This window comes from Catharus ustulatus, chromosome 4 (assembly GCF_009819885.2).
Source record: "Catharus ustulatus isolate bCatUst1 chromosome 4, bCatUst1.pri.v2, whole genome shotgun sequence".
In the NCBI taxonomy this organism is placed as follows: Eukaryota; Metazoa; Chordata; class Aves; order Passeriformes; family Turdidae; genus Catharus; species Catharus ustulatus.
Window position 1 is genome coordinate 56,355,098 of NC_046224.1, and position 13,949 is coordinate 56,369,046.

The 13,949-nt window shown below is 37.0% G+C and overlaps 1 protein-coding gene across 1 annotated transcript in view; it reads right to left on the reverse strand.

Moving 5' to 3' along the window:
- Positions 1-3,677: 3,677 nt before the first annotated feature.
- CNTN1 (contactin 1) overlaps positions 3,678-13,949 on the reverse strand; it is a 217,568-nt gene continuing 207,296 nt past the window's right edge. The window contains exon 24 of the mRNA XM_033057359.2: positions 3,678-6,249. Within this exon, the coding sequence (XP_032913250.1) occupies positions 6,170-6,249 (80 nt within the window). The 3' untranslated portion in view covers positions 3,678-6,169. The remainder of the gene's footprint in view (positions 6,250-13,949) is intronic.

Sequence of the window (13,949 nt, forward strand, 5' to 3'; positions counted from 1 at the left end):
CACCACTTTCTACAAATAAAAGGAAAAACTTAAAACAATGATAATTATCATTTTAGAGAAGGATTTACTAGATGCAAGATCTCCCATTGTATTTTTACAAATGTTCTTTCTCATGAGATTTTTTAAAATTCTGCGTTTACTTGCATTTTTAAAGGTTGGAAACAGAGCTGACTTCCCTGAAGTTAGATTTTATATAGTAATTCTCAATAGACATCACAGCTTTTGGCATAACATCAACATTGTTGTAGTTTATATGCAATTATTCTCACAATAGGTTCTAGTTCATTAATTTTTGAGAACCTAATACTGTCAAGACTTTGCTTTTTTAATGCTATCATTAGAAAGAATCTTTTTATTTCTCATTATTTTATCTGTTATTTCTCCAGTGGTGTATTCCACAGTAGTAACTCCTTCATTTCAATTGCCCTGGGGTTCATCTGTGCTAGGATGGTACAAACTCAATTTCTCTTCAGCAGATGTCCCACAGGATTTTATTTTGTTATAATAAGGTCCAAGTATTTCACTGATAACCTAAATTTTTGAGCATTTCAAGATCCTGAAGCAAAAAAAACCCCACCAAGACACACACACTGGCTGCCTTCCTTGGGATACGCAGTCTCCCTTAGTTTCCTTTATAGCCCTAGGAGGCAGCCAGTCATCCAGGTGCTCCAAACTAGCTTCAGGAATGAGCACAGCTGAGGTCAGGAATGAGCACAGCTGAAGTGAACTCTGCTTGCCACAGGCAGAGATGAGGGTGATCAGCCTGTCTCAGGACTAAATGGCTCACTGAAGCTCACCTGTCTGGCTCCCAAGACATCGAGCTTGTCATGGAGGTGCCTGAGCTGGGCTGGAGTGGCTTGTCCATGGCACATAAATCCTTATTGACAAGAACACCTTCTCATTCAACACCACACCAACATTCCCCCCATTCTGCTACACTGTATGTTAGAATAAATGCTGGCATCCAAACATCTATCATGTTCATTTTGAAACTAGATTAGAAATTGCATGTTGGTCATTAGGTAATGCATAACCCTTGTGGTTTTGTTTAGTTTTCAGAGCACGTGGCTTCAAGTTCTTTAAGATGTCCATGACACTGATGTCAAGCCTTTTTAAATCACTGAAATATATTACTGGTCCTCCAAATCTGATTCAGAGCTTTGGGAAGAAGCCTATGCTGGGCTTGACAGAGCAAAAGTCATGCTGGTTTTACCTACCTCTTCATTTTACCAGAACTGTCCTGTGAAATTTAGTGCTTGCAAAGCCTCTTGGACACCTGGATAGTCATTAAGGGATTTTTCTTTGTTTCAGAGTTTAACTACGAATAATATTCCCTAGTGATACCTTTTTATTATCAGTGTTCATGTTCCTTATTCAGTTTTTCTTTTGAGAGAAGAAAGAGAAGGGAAAAGGGGAAAGCAAACAAGGAAAAGGGGAGAGAGAAGAAAAAAAAAGAGAAAGAAAGAAAGAAAGAAAACGAAAGAAAGAAAGAAAAAGAAAAGCTAAATATTTTGATGATGGAAATATCCATTTTTTGTTTATGTTTGCTGAAAGGCTGAGTGCTGGGAGAGCACTGTCCAGAAGCTACCAGGTTATCAAATTGCAGCAAGGACATCATGAAAATTCCAAGTAGGGATATAAACTATGTTAACTAAGTTCATGCCCCCTGTGCCCTGTGCTCCTGACAGAGTGAAGGCTTCTAGCTTTCTCAGTACTGATTAGAAAAAGACCAAGCCAGCGATTATGTTGTTTCTATACTTTAAAAAATCATGTATTCCTACCTCCTGGAATCAATAAGCCCCAAAGGAACAGGTTCTTTTGTTGTATGCCAACACACAGTTACTAACAGTGGAAATTAATGTTATTTTCTAGGTAATTTTTATTAGCATGTTTGGCTCAGTCTTGAGTGTTTGAATTATTGATTCCTCCCTTACTTACATAGAATTGTTTTACCCTCTTCTCCTGTACTGCTGTCTAAGTCATCACCTCTGCAGCATCACAGACAACAATAGGTTGTAGGTTGATGGCAGAAACCTTTGTTTGGCAGAACCCAGTGGAGTCATTCTGTGTGCACTTTCTTGTCTCTTGGAACACAAAGTCTGTATAAAAGTTGCAGCAAAAAAACTGCAGAACTCCTCTCTGTTGTTTTGGTTTTTTTGCTTGAAGTATTAATTTTTGCTTGAAGTATAATTTTTTAGATTATGTTACAATCCCAGTGCATGCTTTAACCTACTTGCACAAGGCTCACACCCCCTGTAGACCCTTTTGCATCATTCCAACACAAGCTTTTTACTAGGGATAAATCAGGTACTGAAGCTGGCTGAAGGGTCTTATGATTTTATGCCAGAAGAGATATCATCTTGGCTTTGGCAGACATGTCAGAGGCCTGCAATACTTTGGTGTTCTGTCAGTGCAGGCTCAGAGGAGCATCATGGAGAACTGGCTGATTTTCAGCAGCTCTTTGAGCTGCATGTAGATTCATAGGGAGTCTGATATGCATTATTCTGTCAGAGTACAGTTAAATAAGGATCCATAATTAACTGCTTCAGTCCTGTCACAGAGATCTGACGGACGCTTATTTCTCAGTATCTACAGCTAAAAACTTTCTGGGCAGAGGAAACAATATATGACTTCATGAATATTATTAGCTCATCATAGACTCACAAGACAAATAATATCAGTTTAATGTTGACGTGCAAAAGGGGTGTCAGCAAAAGCCTCACAGAGAGTCTTACCCTAAAGCCCTGTGCATGTCTCCACTCTCTTTTGAATTGCAGATAGAGATAAATTAGTAGTAAGGACTGAGCTTTTATGGAACCTACAGTAACCCTGAAGATTTTAAACTGAAAACTAACAAACCCAACCTGCAGCTGGTTCTGCCAGCCCTAGTATACAGAATCCTCCGCTGCCAAGTGGCTGCCAGGGGCTCTAGCATGGCTCAGGGCTGTGCCATCTGAAAACCAGTCCTGGGAGAAGTGCTGGCCATGGACAGTGCCCAAAGAATGGTGACCCCAAACTGACCAAAGGGATATCCCCAGACCATATGACACTATCCTCAGCATACAGAGCTAAGGGAAGATGAAAGAAGAATGGCATTTGTTTTCCCCTGTCATTGTTACTCATGCTTTATCCCTGCTTCCTTGGCAGGGAAAGATGGCTGAACACCTGCCTGCCCATGGGAAGTGGGGAGTGAATCCTTTGTTTTGCTTTGCATCTCTGCACTGCTTTGGCTTTTCCTATTAAACTGTCTTTATTTCAATCCATGGGCTTTCCCACTTTTACTCCTCTGATTTTCTCTCCACTCATGTTCAGGCAGAGAGTGAACAGCTTAGTGTGGAGCTTAGTTGCTGGGTGGGGTTAAATCACGACATATATCTACTGGAATAGAAAAGGTTACCTGAAAAAATACTCTCTTTAGTTATTTCTTGCTTCCAAAAGTGCCCAGAAGCATTCAGGATGCTCTCTGTTATTGATTTTAGGAAAATCTTTCTATCTGTATCACCTATAATCAAAGCAAATCATCCAGAAAAGCTCCTAAACTCCAGCAATAGTCACGAGAAGGAAGGGCAGGGATACACAGGACTTCATTCTATCCACACATTTACTATCATAGAAGACCACATCACTGTTATGAAATTAGAAAGCTCCAATTCAAAAGACAGTTATAATACTTTGAGTAACATTAATACATTTATTTAATTGTCATTTACTTTTCATTCATAAAAAGGACAAAGCACAGTCCTGTTCTACTCATTTGAAAAGAAAAGATAAAAAGTAACTAAAAAACCAGTTCAATATTTATCAGTATCAAATAATAGCAATATCAATTTTCCTGAAATATAAAGAAACAACAAATATGTCTATCTATATAAACTTTAATTAAGAACCTTGCGTTTTAAAGCACATGATACATTAGTTAGTTTTTCTTGACAACAATTTGAAGCTGAAGGTCCCAGTCAAATTTACACAATTATGTGAAACAGAAAAGTCTCCAACTATTTGATCAGTATGTGACACCTACCTCATCCATGTTGCTGATTTGAAAAAAGAGAAGTGGCTTTCCTTCCCAGGTCATTTCCATGCAAAAATGAAACAGCTTTGCTTCTTACACCATGTATTAGAAAAGTAAAAGGCAATCATGCATTTGGCAAAAGATGTACTTGTGGTTGTATATTATATAAAAATGAGTCATACTGCAAAAAAACAAAACCAAATGAAACACAATAAAACACATATTTTTATACAGAAGGCTTACAGCATATAAGTTTCTTATGTATGAAGACAACTCATTTTTCTTTCAAATAATTATACAATTTATGAAACTCAATAGTATTTGATACTTTGACATTCCTCTATAGGGGAGTTATCACTTTTGCCTATTTAAAAATCTTTCATCTTGTAACAAATAGTTAAAATTAAACTAAAACCATGTTATTGATATTTAGTAATGAAGACTCTACACTTTTACATGTAAATATATAGTACAAAATTATACAAATAAAATAAAAGGGTGTAAATTATTAATAGACCTATCCTTGCTTCATGTAAATATTATTACAGACCTCTACAGTATCAGTTCTAAAAAGATAAAATCTATTTCTAAGTAGCTAGCAAGGTTGTGCTAATAAAATATGATTCAAAGCTTATAATTCTTGAAGCATCAGACATTGCACTATTACTTGAGCCAGCTGATTCAACATCACTGTGTTTCTTCATCATTCACACTCAAACTAATTCCCAGCATACCATGGAAAATGAAAGGAATGTGCATTTCTTTAACAACTTAAAAAACCCCAAACAAACCAACAAAGAAACCCAGCACTGAAACACTCTAGACACAGTCAGAACAAAAACATTCTCTATCTCTAATAGAGTTCCCATTTTGAAAAGGCCATAGTAAACATGTAGCTTTGACTAACAGTTGGGATCTGACTTTCACGTACTAACACACAGTTGGATCATCCAGTACTCTCTCAAATAGAGAAATGGTCTCAGAACTTTAAAACTCTTATTTACAACACTATGAACATTAGAATTATATCAAGTTCTTGAAAAAGCATATAGTTCTCCCAAATGTACGCCTTCAATACAGGAAGGTAACACCTGGTGTCTGCAGCATAAAAATGTAAATATAATAATTTTTTTACTGTGCTACTCTGCTTTTGCCATTTATTGTATATCTTTTTCTTTTTTATATTTTAAATCTTTTCACTTTAAAAAATAACATACGTTTCCTACCATTTCATGGTCCACTTGGCTGATCTTAGCATGGACTCATCTCCAAACTCCTAAGTGTTATATTGCTACCTTAATAATAACAATAGGAATAAGACTAAATCAAAACCAATACATTACGCTGCTTCCCTTAAAGCTGACATTTGACTCCCAAACTCAGCAACAATTACCATAACTGAATTTTTCAACAGAATTCTTTTAAGAAAAGATTATAATAAATCTTGGGTCAGTGAAGCACAGGTAAATTCCTTTATGCTGAGCATGCTATCCATGTCTCAAGTATCTCGAATATATTTAAAACAAAAAAAAAATCCTTATCACTGACTTTTATTTGAATTCCTTCCAATTCTATCCAATAACCTCAAGAAATATAGCTCTAAATAATGAAATGTTTTTGCTTTGACTGTCTCTCTAAAAACCAGTAATCCCAATAAATGATGACGGGGCTATTCAAAAATATGCAGTACACAAAACATACAGGATAGTACAGACAGACGTAGTACTCTTACATTTATCACATACAATCAACATTTCAATCTCTATTATATTTCACAATTTGTTATTCAAGTTAAAGCACCTATGAATGGTGATTTTACTTTCACTGTACAGCCTATGTTATTGGGTTTTAACACTGTAACTTGCCCCATTGGACCGAATCATGCAACTGTCACAGATCAGCATAAGTGTTTTATAAGGCATATTGGAACAAGTTAAAAATATTTCTTAGCCGTTCAAAAGTTGATTTACTTCATGAAGGAGTTCCTGGATGCCTCAGTCCTCTTTAGAGTTCATAGGAAATTGGTAGGGTTATTCTTTTTAAAGTGTAATTTATTTGGCTTAGGGTGGTGCCACAGGAATCAAAAAGAAATCATGGTCCTCATCTTCAAAGGGAGTCCTTTGTGTTAGGTGGAGGACAAGGTGAATCCAGCTACATTCAGAATCCCGAGCAGGCAAGGACACCCAGGGCAGGCACCACTAGGACCAGGAGCAGGGTTGGTACTGCAACAGCGGCACCTGTGCATCGAACAGAACACAACACAGCATTGGTCTTACTTCAGCACTACTTGCAGTGGGGAGAATAATCCTGAAGTCCACAGAGGATGACTGGAAACCAGCTGGTATATCTCAGCACAGCCCCTACCTGTACTGATAATCTAAACTGGACAAAGAGACTTGCTTCAGTACAGTGGAGGACTCACTCTTTTGTTCTGCAAGAGCTGCATGTTTATGCAGCGTGTTTATACAAGAAACAAGGCCATTCAGGACACATCAGTGTATTTTGATTTGGCCAGTCCAACAAGCCAGGAGGTTATTATACCAGGAGGCAAAAGGTCAAAATAAATATTTAAGCATGGGAAAACAAAATGAATGGAGTCTTTGAAATGTAACAAAGCAAAGAGACACCTTTGGAAATGTTAATGCTCATAGGAACAGCAATAATCTGAGAGATGTCAAAGAGCCTGGTCCGTTTGTTTACTTGCCAGATTACAAAGTCCAGGTGGCTGACTTCTAGCAGTGTGGCATTTATGTCTGTTAAAGTCAAAAGGGTATTTCTTAAACAAATATTATAAGACATAAAATATTAATCTATGGCTTACAAACTTTACATGACTCTCTCTGGCAAACAGAAATAAGAATTGCTATCGTTAAGTGGTTTGTGTTGCGATGGTCCAGCTCCCTGTTAAGAAGCATCTATAGGAGAAAAGTCCCAGCCAAACTGTGCCTGGCTGTCAGTCTTGGAGATGGGCCAAAGGAGCCTGAGAACTGGCTATTTTTTCATCCCAGAGAGGGTTTGTCTGTATCAGGATGGTAGATAGGCAGTGCAGGACCCAGCATACTGCTCAGGTTGCTGTTGAATACTAAGCACAGAAGTGCTTGTAGCTGGTGCTAACAGTCCTGAGGCATTGCTGGAGCAGCTCTCCAGAAAATGTTAAATGAAGAAAAATCATACTGAGACGGTAGTACATGGCAGAGATCTCAGCAGGCCTAAAAACAAGCACAGCATGACAAACTGTGAAAGTACAGGGGTATATTCATCTTATTTTTCAGTGATTTATGAGGCACATTAATATTTAGTTTTTATTCCTAAATATCAAAGTAGAAGTTCTTAATGAATGAAGCCATAGCAGAAAAAAAAAAAAAAAAACTAATCAGGTTTTGTGTTTAAGAATATCCACAGAAAATGTATTTTGCTTTTGTCAGACCAGGATAATGCAGTTGGAAAGACACAAAAATTTTGAACGCCTCTAATGGAGGAAAACGAGACAAAAAGGTTGCTGAGTGAAGCTGAATGATGTGCAAGTATGAGGAAACATCTGTTTGTGTGTTGCTATTCTACAAAGAGAAGGGAATAATAAACCTTCCCCTGAGATGTACTTGCTGGATCCAGAACAGTTAGCAATTCTCCTCATTATAGTGGTTCCTTACAAGGTTTAGGCAATGTTTCAGAGATATATTCACCAGCTTTCTTAAATAAAGCAAGTCCTACCCTTGGACAGCACATTAACAGAACATTAGCAGGATAAATGCACATTAAACAAATCAGCTTTTTCTTTCTTGTCATATTACTGACCCACATGTAAGGATCCATACTTTACTGGAAACACTATTTGCCATTGCATGACAGACAGTACACTTCTGTGGCTCATGAATGAAAGTTAAGAAAAGTTTTGCCTAAGAATAGACTACAAAATTTAATTCTGCGCAGCAATTGTGATCTGTCAGTTTTAGCCACCTTTAAAAGTTAGAGAAATGCAAAATAAAGACTTAATGGGTGTGTATAAATAAATATGTGGATGTAAATTAAAAAAGAAGGATTATTAAGCTTCCTCTGAAGTCTGACCAGGTATGAGCTGGATATATGTAGTACCTGAAGATTCTTCCTCTCCTCAGTGCTATACTGCGTGATCTTTCCTCTAAACCAGCATTTTATGGATCCATTGTGCAAGCAATTGCAAACTAAAGCCATCAGTGTCAAAACAAAATCAGCATCACACAACCCAACTGCTGCTCTAATGTACCATGCGTGAACTTACTATCGAGAGTCCTTATTTCTTTTAAATAAATCAAACACATGCCCTTAAATTTGGCTGGTATTTTGTGTGGGTTTTTTTGTTTGCTTGTTTGGGGGTTTTGTTGTTTCTTTGTTTGTTGGTTTGGTTTCTTGGTGTTCATTTTTGTTCATTGTCTTGTCATGCTTTCATTTTTACATTAAATCTTTTGCTACTACCTTTGCTGGTGATTCTTCAAACAATCTAAAAACTCATTCCTGGCAGTCGACCTTTGTGTCTGTTTTGCAAAACAGATTTCTTTTTTTCTGAAAGAATGACCAAAGTTCTACCCATTTTTCTGTAAATAATACTCTCCTTTTGGTCCAGGATCCAAAGACATGTATTCCATTAGGGCTGTCTGGTTTTTATCTCTCCTTTTTACTTTAAGAAAGGTTAATTGCAAAGCCTTCTCATATTCTGTTTCTCTTTGCATGTAACTAATTTTGTCTACTTCTGTGTGAAAAAAATGAATGGATTTTTGCCTCTTCCAAGTCATTAGTTTCTTTATCAACTATTAGGCTTCATTTGTATTTGTTTTCTCTGTGTTTTCATATTTACTCAGGTAGAACAGAAAAACAGAAATAGGGAATAAATATTTCTTTAGGTAAAACTAAACTGCCTAAAAGAAAGTGGTGGGTTTGTTGTTCTTTCAAGTGGCTATTCGAAAGAAATTGCTTTTGTCCCAGCTGGAAATGCTGTCTTCATGAAAGACTATTGTGAAAGAAATCAGTAGAATCAGCTGACATGATTTAAATTCTGTTATCCCTATTCACGGTAAATGGAAAATAACTGAACTAATTATAATATACTTATCTTGCATCACTGGCATCATTACTAAATCACGCATCCAACTTTCCCTTGTCTAGGAAACCTTTGTTTGTGCACGAGGAAATTTTCCTCTCGCCTGTGCCATAAACCTTTCAAGAAAGGCACTATGGAGTGATTCACAACTTTGTGATTTACTGTTTTTGCAGCACAGTAGATGTATGGATTGGAAACAAAATTGTCTGGTTGCTATGCATCTGGGGAACACCTTCAACTATCCTAAGAAAAACTTATTTGAATTGCTGTTGATGGTCTGGGTGGTTTTACCACCCCATGATATTAGTCTGTCCTGTCCTACTTGAAAATTCAGAGTCAAGGAAACATTTTGTTTTATTCTGACAACAGCGCCTGGAACCTTGGCATTGTCAGCAGGCAGAAACTGGGGCTTCTTTTTCATTGACTCTAGCACTGCCACAGACCTGGGCTGGCAACATGAAAAGTTGACCTGGACTCTAAGAAAAATCAGAAAATTTTCAGTCACTGGATTATTACTTAGCTGGCAATAAACATAGATTATTTCTCAAATACCTCTTCCCCTTCATATACACTAATATTCATTGCAGATTCTTTTGCATGGACAGTAAAGTTGAAGGCCACTGGTAATATTTTTTTATAAAATGTATTCTTTTAAATTGTGCATGAAACAAATAATAGCATGAGGAGATTCCCCTGGGACCTAGCCAGAGGATCTTCTTGGCCAGCTTGCATGTCTGGGCATTTCTGAGTGAGGATTCTACTCCTCCTTGTTCAAGAAAATAGGGATTTGTGAATTTTTCTTACAGATAAATTATTCCCAACTATATATAGTGACCAGATGTGTCACTCTGACTTGCAAATAGTCCACATTTAAAAAACCACATGGTGCAATGGGAAAACAGCAGAAACTCTTCAGGTGCAAAACAGTGGCACAGCCTCCCTCCCTTTGCTCCCTGAGCACTGCAGCATAGCAAAGAATGATCAGTGGGAACAAGCAGCACCTAGGGCTGGAGAGCAACATGAAAAATATGCAGACAATGAAAATAATGGACTAAGTAGCAGCAAATAAAATAAATTAGTACAACAGGACAGACCAGCTTCAACTTGGCCTTGCTCTTCAGCAAGGCAGAAGAAAATCATAAATGAAGCATTAATGTCACTGCAGAAAGGAAGAAAGGAAACAGGGATTAGCACAGATAATGCAGACTAAGAAAGCATAACTAGATATGAAAATAATTCCACTGTCTGTCCAACATTTGAGTTTGAATACAAATAGAAGAGAAAAAATTGAAATTAATGAGAATATGGCTTTTCAAGAAAACACTTGTTCTGTCACTGAGTATGTTGTAATGCATGGAATTGTCACCTTATTCAATCAAACTAAAGCTTGGAAGGAGGCAATGCCAATAAATTAGAATTGTGATGAAATGAAATGCAATTATGAAATGTGATGATGAAGAAAAATCAAGAAAAATACCACAAAACAAAATATGTTGATTTAATTATACGTATGTACCAGGTTAGAGTATAGAATATTTTCTACTTAATTTTTGATTCATGACACAACAGCAAATGTATTTTGAAAATTACTCCTCTTTTAGAAGAGAGCTCTTTTGGAAATGTACTTTTACTTTAGAAAAAGCTTTTTGTTATATTCTTGTTACAGATGCATAAAAATTTCCAAGGTGAGTAACAAAGGACTGTCATACCCCAGCTAGACAGAGTGTGTTTTCTTCAGTATTACTTACAATTTTTACCTGTGTTCTCCTCCTCTTATTGCTACAACAATCTTTGCAACAGATAGAGATTTTCAAATCACAAACAGAAGATTGTAATTATACCACATGAGAACTGAATGATCACCTGACTTATTTGATACTAATATGTACAATAAACACCTGTCCTCTTTGAAATAGTAATTGAAAAAAAAAAAGATAAATAATTAAAAGGATTGTGTAAATTAGTACAGACAAAATTTATGGATTTTCCTTTGAAAGAGCTGTACTTCAAAGTAAATACTATTTCAGGATCCTAAAACATGCCTCTGGCAAATTGAATTCATATGTGTATGTATATGTGTGCTGTGAACACAGAGAAACTGTAATTTTGTTCTCTTGCTAGAAGCATATACAATACATAAATTATTCTTTGACCATGTCACTATTTAAACTGAGACATTAACCTGATTTCACATGTGAAGCTGAAGGTGTATGGTATTTTCCTTTCTTTCCCAATATTTATCCAAATGAGAAGAGTAACCTTCCCCTCTCTCCCACTCTGGGTGAAATTTTAAAACATGAGAGCTCAATTCTATTTTTCTTTACTCTGGCATAAAGCAACTGCACTGAGGCCAGTGCAGTTACACAAGTGAAGTGAAAAAAGAACCAAGCACCATATGGTTGTAGTTCCTAGTGATTGCAAGATTGTTTTGATTACACTGATTTTAGTAATATGACAAAGCACTGCAATCCAAAAATCATGCAAAAGGCAAAAAAAAATTCTCAGCCTTTATTATATTTCAAAGGAAACAGATAAGCCTTTACTTAACTGTTGAAAAAGACTCCATTGGTTAAAAAAGTCGTTCCAACCTTTATCTGTTTGTGGTAATCCAAGAATTAATTTTAAATTGTGTAGCTCATTAATTTACTATAATGGGCTTGAAAAATATCCCCAAGCTCCTTACTCTACAACAGGCACTGTCCAATAAAATACAAAAGATCATGGCTGTATTTTACACTGATTATAGCTGTATGCTGAAATACACGTATACAGAGAGTGATTTTACGATAAGAACTTTTATTTTAAGATGTTCACTAAAAAGAAATGCATGTGAGATAACTATGTTTGGTAAACTTTGTTTATATCACTCTTAACTAAAATAGTGTATCCTGGTGGAAGCTGACTAGTTACATGAGAGCAAAGTAGCTGCAGGATATTTGCCACCCCCTTTTGTATGTGATTGCATTTTCTGTGAGGTGGAAGAGGATGAGGAGAACAAAAAGGAAGTTTTCCCCTTAAACAAGGGATTTAGACACAAATAAAATCTGCTTCTAGTTTCTTTTCCATTTGACTTTCAAATGTAATTATGTTAGTTAAAACATGCTACAGTTTTAATTCATAAGATAAAAGATGTCTTCTGGTGTCCTGTCTGGCCTCCGCCTTTCTGGTGTCCTGGGGTGACTTTATGATGCTGAATTGCATTCCCATTTGTATGTTTAGCCCAGAAATAAGTTTTGTACTTTTAAAACTAGATCCGAGAGCACAGTGGGGGAGAAGGAAGAGCGGTGGGATTTTCTTGTGGCTGTATTCAAAACCAGAGTTTGGAGCTCCAGCTCTCTCCTGGTGCTGTCTGCAGCACAGACAGGGAGTGGGAGAGAGCTGTCCTTTGCTTTTAGTTAGTTTTGTTAGCTAGCTGAAGCAGAGAAGTTCCCTGGGCTGTGGCTTTTTCTTTTCCTGAAACTATTCAAACATGCTCTGGACCAAAAGCCCAGAAAAAACACCAGGACTTCATGCCTGTGGCACTGGGGCTGCATTCCAGCATGGGAGGGACTGGGAGACACTCAGTGAGCCAAAACACACCCACTGAGGACTCTCTCTGAACCACAGAAGGACTTCCTGAATTTGCCATCTCTTTGAAGAAGCAAAAGGTTTTATTTTTTAATATTATTCATTTTTCATGCTTATAAATACTTTGCTCATTAAATAAGCTGTTTTTTCCACTTTTCTCAAAGGAAGTTTGTCTCCCAAACAGGTGGAAGGAAGGACTGATGAATTTTGCCCTTTAAGGAATCATCTCTTTGGAAGTTCCCTTCCAAATTTGTCCCAAACCAAGACAACCTGCCCATCCAGAAGGCCTCAGGTCCCCTGCATTTCCTGTCATGCCTGTCAGAATTGTGTGGATTTCCCTGGTAAACTGGGGCATCTCAAATGCTACAGGTTTTTTTTGAAATTCTGAATTATACCCTAGATGACAACTGATCATAATGGGAGTTTAGACACCTAACTCTGCCTTATTATGTAGATTAGTTTGGATTTGATACCCAGTGAACAGCAGAAAAACACCCATCTGGATGACATACTGGTGTTGTAAGACATTCCTTGTTAAAGATTTGGCCATTCTTGGTCAACATATAGGGTATTTGAAAATTCTGCCCTAGCTGCATGAAATTAGGTAGGTTTGCAAACTCTGGAATCAGATGTCTAAAGGTCATGTAAGGCAATTCTCCTCTCTGAGTTTGCTAAGATGCCTTATGCTTTGCTTTAACTATTGTTTACAACTCTGTGTAAATTAGTAAATTCCATTTTGGTCAAACACCAAAACATGCATTCATATAAAACTTCTCTTTTTTATAATTCTCTGAGAAAATCCATAATTAAAAAAAAAAAAAAAAATTCAGTACTCTGTCATTCTTTTGGGGCAATTATCCCCTGACGCATAACTGGAAGATTTCCTTAAGAATAAAAATTAGCAGACATAATTTGCCATGTGCAGGTGTTAAAACTATACTTTGTTCTGCTTTTTGGAAAAGCAGCCTAGAAATAACCTGAAATTCTTGCCCAATTTGCTGTATACTATGTATTCCAAAGAGATTACCTTGCCTTTTGTCTCTTTTTCAAACCTTCCTAAACTGAGTGCAGGAAATGCTGCCTCTGTCTAGGTCACCAGAGGCACAGTCCCTGTCTGTCAAGCTGGTGTATGGTAGAATTAGTGGATGAGAACTTGTCTGCAGTGTGGAAGACCTTCAGTGCAAAACTCTGCAAACCAGCATTTGTAGGGTGCTAACTCTCCCAGCGGTGCTAATTCTGCAGAGGCACACTTGGGACAGGTCCTAGTCTTGGCAAGACTGATTGGCTTAGGCTTGA